The 8298-nt window shown below is 36.0% G+C and overlaps 1 protein-coding gene across 1 annotated transcript; it reads left to right on the plus strand.

Moving 5' to 3' along the window:
- The first annotated feature begins 1762 nt into the window (after positions 1 to 1762).
- Positions 1763 to 8298, plus strand: LOC132182672 (pentatricopeptide repeat-containing protein At4g35850, mitochondrial). The gene is made up of 13 exons (XM_059595980.1): positions 1763 to 1858; positions 1951 to 2086; positions 2215 to 2377; positions 3228 to 3293; positions 3398 to 3495; positions 3593 to 3710; positions 3793 to 4002; positions 4835 to 4911; positions 6546 to 6639; positions 7122 to 7187; positions 7283 to 7360; positions 7534 to 7635; positions 7951 to 8298. The coding sequence occupies exons 1-13, from the start codon at positions 1831 to 1833 to the stop codon at positions 8035 to 8037; spliced, it is 1323 nt and encodes a 440-aa protein (XP_059451963.1). The 5' UTR covers positions 1763 to 1830; the 3' UTR covers positions 8038 to 8298.

The raw sequence follows: 8298 nt of genomic DNA on the forward strand, positions 1-8298 counted from the left end.
GCCAATTGTATAAGAGTAAGATTAGAGTTGAATATGTAACATTACTCATTTTGAATACATATCGGCTTAAAAGATTGAGTTAGAAGTTGTATGAATTTTAGTAAAAAGAATGAACAAAGTTTTTCTTTAAACTGGGTTGAATTTTTATTTTTATTTTTTAAAATTTTTTTTACTTTTACAATATAGTCTATTGAACATACATGTACATGCATTTTAAATACAAGTTTAATAAATTGAGCTGCAAATTTAACCCAATTTAAAAGAAAATTTTGGCAAAAAATAACCCAAGAAGTTGCACACACTACAAAATAATCATGTTTTAAGGACTTTTTTAATGGGGTCATTTAACAAAATGACCCCACTTAAAAAGGGAAACGGATCCTCTCCATTTCAAAATCCTTCAATTTTCTTTATTTAGTGCATTTTGAAAGGTAGTGTTGTCCAAAAAATTTTAATGATGATAGTGCATTAAATGCAATACCCTTCAAAATGCACTAAATAGAGGAAATGAAGGGATTTTGAAATGGAGATGATCATTTTCCCTTAAAAAGATGGGGCATTTTAAATAGTAACCATTTTACTGTAGCAATGTCCCTTCTTGATCTGCGAACCCACCCCCTCTCCATCAATCTCTCGCCCTCTCTCAGCTAGGGGTGACAAAATGGGTTGGCGGGTCAACACGATTACGACCCGTAATGACCCACCACCCGATTAACCAAAATACGAACATGACCCGTTTAGATAAACGGGTTGAATTTTCAAATACGAACACGACATGAAAAATAACCGGGTAACCCGACATGACTAGTTTAACCCATTTAAAATAATGGGTCGTATCAAGTTAAAACGATTCGACACAACTTGTTTACTTAAACGATAACATGATCCGACACGTTTGAATGAAAAATAGGAAAAATAATGTAATAATAATATCAATGTCATTGAGATTCAATAGAATTCACAAATTATAACATGATAAAAACATTATAATTGAAATTTTTTGAGTGGGTCTTGGTTTCTGGTGAAATGTGGGTTCGAGTTTCTTGCTTTGAATTCGAAAACTGAAGAAATAGGAGATGGATGCAAATCGCACATTTCATTGTTGTTTTTTGTTTTAAGTCTCTGGGTTTGTTCTGCGTTTTTTTTTTTCCCTGGATTTACACTTTACATGGTTAATTGTGTATTTTTGTTAAAAAAAAAAAAAAAAAAATTATAATTTTTTTTTAAAAGGGGACGATTCTACAGTGCACTTCTCTTCTAAAAAGGGACGTGCATGGTTCACATGTCCACTTTTAAAAAGCGATGTTTACTTCAAAATGTCCTTTTTTAGGGACATTTTTTTACTATTTAAACGTTCATAATTTTAATTCTAATCACTTTTGTTGAGACATTTGCAAAATGTCTTTATTTGGAGAAGTGTTAGGGAGTTAAACAAATAAACACAGAAAAAATTTCAAATTGATGTGACAAGGATTTTTAAATTAAAAAAATGTAATTCCCTCTCTCTTGTCTGCCACTTACGGTCTGTCATGTTAGTTTGAAATTTTTTTTAGGTTCATTTGTTTGGTTCCCTAGCATTTTCCTCTTATTTGAGTGTCCCAAATAGGAACCTTTTTTTTGGACATTCAAATGTCCCTAAACCATAGTTTTTTTAGTGACATAAGTGGTAAGCCCATCCATCCATTGGGCCTAATATGACGGGCCGAAACGGTGCTCTTAAGTCTTAACAACCGAAAGACCCAAAGCAAAGTGACGACTCACTGAGCAACAGTTGCGGAGCGCAAGGTTTTGCTGGGAGAGAAACCCCATAGACAAACATAGAGTGATCCAATGAAGCTTTTGCTCCAATCCCTCACTGGTTCATCCTCCTCCATTTCCCATTCCCAAGCTTCCCATTTTTTCAATTTTTCAATTTTTTTTATATTTAAATTATATATGTATATTTTTCAGGGCACTACAGGTCAGTGGCTCGAGTTCTGGGACGCCGGTACTTCGCGGCGTCCACCGAAGAATACGCCAAGCGAAACTACGCCAACAATGCCTCCGAGTACAACACTGTCGTCGGCGCCCTCACTGCCCAGAGAAGGTCACCGTTTTTTTTTTTGTTAACATCTTTTGCTGGGAACAAAAAGCTTCAATTGTTATAGTATATGACTCTGTGTGTGCGTGCCCCTCCTCTCTGTTTTTTTGTGTTGGGGTGTGTGTGTGTGATAGGCATTTCTTGTTGAGGGATGTGTACGATGACATGATGCTGGACGGGGTGCAGCCCACGAGGGACGTGTTCCACTCGCTGATAGTGGGGACATTGAAAGGCGCGCGCTTGGAGGATGGTTTCTACTTCAGGGACCAAATGAAAGCCATGGGTTTGCTTCCTGATGTATGTTTCTTTGTTCTTTACGATGGGTCGTGTGGTTTGTATGAATGATATTTACTTGAATTGGATGATTGAGGGTGTGTGGGATTTAGGTGGTGATAAAAAAAAATATGGTATTTGTAGATAACAAGTTGCTTAATTGTGATCCTTATTGAGGGATTGAAGAAACCCATTTGGTTTTTTTATGCGAATGTCGTGTTTGACTACTGATGTGAATGAGAAAATGAATTTGTAAGAGATTCGGAACCTTTTCTTTTTCTGTTTAGAATCTTGGAAGAAGGAGAACTTGCCAATTTGATGTTTGTTTTGTACTATAGTTTCTCCTATATGACCCAAAGAATACGGGTTTTGGTTTATTAACTTTTGAATAGTAGCGTGAATTAGGTTGTTCATATTTGTGCTTTATTGGATCTGCTAGACTTTTGAGGGCATTGTGTTTGAAAATGATGTAGTGAATTACAAATGAGCTTATATAGTCAGTGTTAGGGTTTTGCCTGTGCTTGTTCTCTCTCTCTCTCTCTCTCTGAATGTGTGTGGAAGCAGGTCCCTGCATTCGCTTGTGCCAAATCATAAATCCTGTCATTTTTCAAGTTTCTTTTTCATGCAGGTGGGAAGACTTATGTTTGTAATGTTGTATTTATGGTATGCTTAAATTTTAATTTTTTTCCAAGAACATATAATTTGTTTTAACTGCATGAAATCCCCCATTAATCCAGTAAATAAGTTGACCCATACTTTGTCTATGTGCTTTGTTTTCTCTCTCTTCGTGTCGCGGTTTCATATATGTGAGTCACACGTTATTAATCAATTTTTAATTTTAACAACTGTGAATGCATGTTCATTTACGTTACAGGTTAATTTATACAACATTTTGATATCATTATGCGGGAAATGCAAAAACTCGGACCATGCAATCCAGGTATGTTGCAGCATCAACTTGTACTGAAGGCCTTATTTCATTTTCTTTCCATTAGAAGTTTAATTAGGCCAATTTATTAATGAAGTTTGCTACTTGAATAATAGATGTTGGAGGAAATGAAGAAATCTGAAGTAAAGCCAAATGCGCAGACTTTTATCTGTTTACTCAATGCATGTGCAGCAGCAGGCCGATTAGATCGAGTGTATGCTACTTCTTGCTATGAGTTGTCTTATTAACCTATCTAGGTGCATTTTGACACAAAAATATTCTTAATTATAGTCTGCACTTTGGTGTGACAGGTATGCAATTGTCCGTGATATGACTGCTGCTGGTGTTGGGTTGAACAAGTTCTGCTATGCCGGACTTATAGCTGCACACAAGAACAAGACACCTGTAGCAGATGATTTCGCCACCAAAGTAGTTATCAAATATGTTTCTCTGCTCTAATTAGTTTATATTGTTCCATTTTTAGAGCTTCCTTAATAGTAAGCTTTTGTAGGTCATTGAGTTTGTTGAGCGGTCTAAGGCGTTTTTAGCAGTTGATAATACAAGCGTCACTGCTGAAAATTTGATGATGGGCATTTCAGAAGAGGAGTTGTATAATTTACCCACTGCTGAATTTGTTCATAGGCGTGGGAATTTTTTAGTTAGACAACTAACGGTTTATCATGTTGCACTTCATGCTTGTGCAGACCTCAGGAATGTAGAGGTACTAGCTCACATCTCTGATTATGTCTTGATTGCACATGTTAAGAAAGACGGAAACCTTCTAGCTCCTATATGTGTGTGTCTGTTCTTGCATATTTGGATACTGACAATCTGAATTTCGTTTGACAAGGTAGGTTCCATTGTTTGTGATGATGAACCAATGCAAGGTCATTGATTTCTAGTGAGAGTTGTTGCTTTACTTATGGTTATACAGAATCTTTACTTGGGAAAGTCCAGTTGTGGAATTAGCTGAAACTTCACAGTGACATGTTACTTACCTAGACCTAGTTCAAACATTTATTACCATCATCAGCTTAGTTGACATTCTTGATGCTCTAGTATATGTTGAGCTTCTCCCCCCACCCCCCGCTTTTCACATATATCTTTTATTAATCCATAAAACAAAAAAGAAGATTTTTACATCATTTTGATAGGTGTAGTCATCATGGCTGCAAATGAGTTGGCTTAATCCTTCCTTTTTACTGAACAATATATTTTCACGACTTTCTGTTGCATGTTGTGTTCTATAGTTTGTATCTATAATTATATACAGTGACAAACAGAAACCCAGACAAACATTGTAGAATTTTTTTTAATGATGAATAAACTTTGTAGATTTGAAATGCTAGCATGGAATTCCTTGCTTATCAATAATTAAATTTTCTGTATAATTCTGGGCTTTGTGATTTATGATAACATGAAACTATAATTTCTTAATTTCATTTTTTTCTGTTTTGTTGCTTTGGTATTGAAGTTTTTTAGATTTTTTTCTTTTCGTTGAATGCTATATAAAGTAATTTTCTGATCATACATGTGTGTAATGATCGTGGCAGGTGATGGAGACTCTGTTGGAAATGCTAAAGAATGATGGAAAAACTCCTGATGTCTTCATCGTGATGCAAGTTATGAGGTAATAAAGTAATTATTGCTAAAATGAGCTGTGGACTTCCATAGATGCTGAAATACTTGTGGTTAATACTTGCATGTTTAAGTGAGGAAAAAGCTTTCTCTCAGAGTCTCAGTTTAGTTGATCTGTTCATTTTTATGCATGCGCCTTTTCTATATTGTTGTATTATTACTTCTGTGCAACCCTGGCATAAAAGTGGAAAATATTTTTTTTGATAAGTAAGTCGCTGATTTTATTGAGTAAAAGTGAAAAATATAAGAGAAGAAAAACTTTGCATGTGAACTATTAGGAGATTCAGCTGTCCTAGATGCACAAACTCCAGCTAAAATGGTTTAGAATCTTAATTTGATCTGCTCAATATGGGTATCCTTGCCATGGAATATTTGGTGCAGAGCATTCTTCAATCTCTAACCCAATTCTGAGTTTACTGATATGATATTCTCTTGTTGGGTGCATTGGATGAATTTTGAAAAATGCAACAGTTCATATTCCTAAACTAGTCAATACATATAATGTGTGTGTGTGTGTGTGTGTGTGTCTTATTTGATTGTGTTAGGGTGTCCCTGATTCTTTTGAGTTAATTCAAATTGCTCAACATCTATGCTATGCTTCTAGGATGACAAAACTGGAGGAATATTAATTTTGGTCATTAATGTTAAAGAGTGGGTGGCTAGCTGCATACAGGTTGGTGGTTGCAGAAACTATGTGCTTTGGTCATCTTACCGCTTGCAACCAGCTATCTATACTACCCTTTATAGTTACGCTGTACTCCTAAAGTGACCAGTACATATAGTGTTAGTGTGTGTGTGTGTGAGCACATGTCACATTAAGCTAGGGTATCCTTTAATCCATCTGAGCTTGAGTTGATCTAGATTGGACAATATTTATGCTATGCTCCATGGTAACAAGACTGAGAAATTTAATTTTGGTTATCAATGTGAAAGTGGACTTACCTGTAAGCTAACTGCCCTTCTGATAGTCTGGTGAAATTGGCCTCGCCCCCCAGTATGGTCTGCATACCTGATGGGCTTAGAGCATTTCTTTGAATGTATATGTTTGGTTCTCAAGAGGCCACTTGCACAGGCCAATTCTAACTTGATGAGGTTCCTCAAGACCTGCAGCACAGCCAAGAAAAAGCTGCTCATGGCTAATCATTTGCAAATTTTTTTTTGATAAGTAAAAAAAAAAAAAAAAAAAAAAAAAAAATTTATCTATCGCTTTATAGGTCCTTTGGTGTGTAGCCAAAATCTTAGTTCAGGTTCTTGCGTAGCTAATCATTTGCAAATTAGCTATCGCTTTATAGGTCCTTTGGTGTGTAGCCAAAATCTTAGTTCAGGTTCTTGTGTATCTGTACTGGAATATTATCTCTATTATAGGACTTTGCTTTTGGTGTTATGCTCTATCCACTTTGTTATCTTTGTATTTTGTGCTTGTCTATGTGTTCTAGTGCTAGAATTTGTGTGGATGGTTTTTTTTTTTTTGGTGAGGGGAGTTGTGGGTTTCCCTGTGTGGGTGGTTGGGTCTAAGCACCAGAGGGTGCTCTTGATGTTGCTTTTATCATATGCTACTGTTCCTTTATTTTTGGCCATCTCATGGCAAATACATCTATATTGTCTTCAACTACCATTTATATGCAGGTGTTATCTACATTCTGGAGACATTGATCGTGGTCTTAAAACTTTTGAAGACTACATGAATTCAGGGAATCCTCCTTCGATAGAACTATATGTGGTAAGTTTTTTAACAAATTCAATTTCTGCTCTGTGCTATGACATATTCTTCTTTACATTTTTAAATGTTCTTGACAAAGATGAGGACACTGCTTGGTTTTAGACAACCTAACATCTAACATTTGATTGTTGATACTGCATTAAGTTGTCAGAGTTATTTGTGTGAAGACCACTTTTGTTTTCTAGATATAGAACACTACTTTTTAGAACATTGTCACCCTTTTGTAAATTTCCCCCATCCCCTGATTATTGGGTACAATGCGGAATTGTCTAGATGCCACAATGAATCTGCAATTGACCATTTCCTGGAGTAAATATATAATTTAGTAACTTAATATTTTAATCTACATTGCATTTTCCCCGTCTGTTGCGATAATTTGGTTACTTGCATGTGAAAAGCTGATTTTTTATATTTTATGTATTGTGCAAACAATTAGAGATGATCGTATGGAAGTTAAATCACTGTAACTTTTGTGGCTGTAGATACTTATCGAGGGAGCCATGGTTGGGTATACTCCCAAGGGACTGCAACTTGCTCAAGACACACTGGTTGGTTGAGTTAATGTTGCCTCTTAATTGAGTCCTGATTATGATCATTATCTTGGTCTTTATTATTCAATGTGTGTTTCCGTGCTCTGATGCAGGTAAATATGAATTCCAGGGGATTCTTCTTGAGCCAAAAAATGGGGAGTGATCTCCTCCTTGCAGCTTCTGGAGAAAAGGTTTGGAAATACTTTGTTAAATTATTTGATTAGATCCCGCGGTTGGTTGTTAGGGAGAAGGAGGGATTGCATTCTTTGTCCTGGTTCTACGTATTCTCTATCATTCTTCCTAGCGTATATAGTTTGGTTTATACTGTATATTCTCCACTTAAACTAGTAATATTTCCCTGCAGACTGGTGGATATACGATTGCCAACTATATATGGGATATGATGCAAGCTCACAAGATTCCCCTCTTATTTCCTGCTGTGGAAGCATATTACAAGGGCTTAAGAGTGAGTTTCTTGCATAACAAATTTTAGTTTCTCGTCAGTGGTTTTTTCTGAGAACAGCCTTTTTACCCCCAAGTTTCAAAGAAATCAGAATAAGCCAAAAGAAGGCATAGACATCATTTCCTGTCATGTGTGTCGAGTAACACAATACGGACATAGATTGTTTTCAGCACAGCATGATTAGAAGTTGAAATGCTTCATAGTAGAAAACCAAATTATGTGCCTTGGTCTTCTGAAGGCATCATCATATAAACTATGTACGATTTGAGTTATGTGCATATTAATAATTGTTTCCCATTCTTTGCTTTTGGAATTCAGGACCGTGAGATACCCGAAGACGATCCACGACTGATACTTGTTTCTCGGACTTACGACAACCTTCGCCCAAGAGCCGGACGGCCTTAGTTGGATGATAAGAAAAGATGTCTTTAGGATTATTTCAGATGGAATGCAAGGAAACATTTGTGCTGACCCAACCTCTGCTGTATTAAGGATCATGTTGAATACGTTGAAATGTGGCTCTTTGAAATTGTTCTTTAGCTTCATACACCGATTTGTTCAAATTTTTGTTAGAAGAGAGAGATGTTTCAATGACATGATCTCGATTTCTAATCTCTTATATTTAATAAGAAAACGTGTGCATAGAGCCCATATAAAGTTTTACTA

Source organism: Corylus avellana, chromosome ca5 (genome assembly GCF_901000735.1).
Source record: "Corylus avellana chromosome ca5, CavTom2PMs-1.0".
Lineage (NCBI taxonomy): Eukaryota > Viridiplantae > Streptophyta > Magnoliopsida > Fagales > Betulaceae > Corylus > Corylus avellana.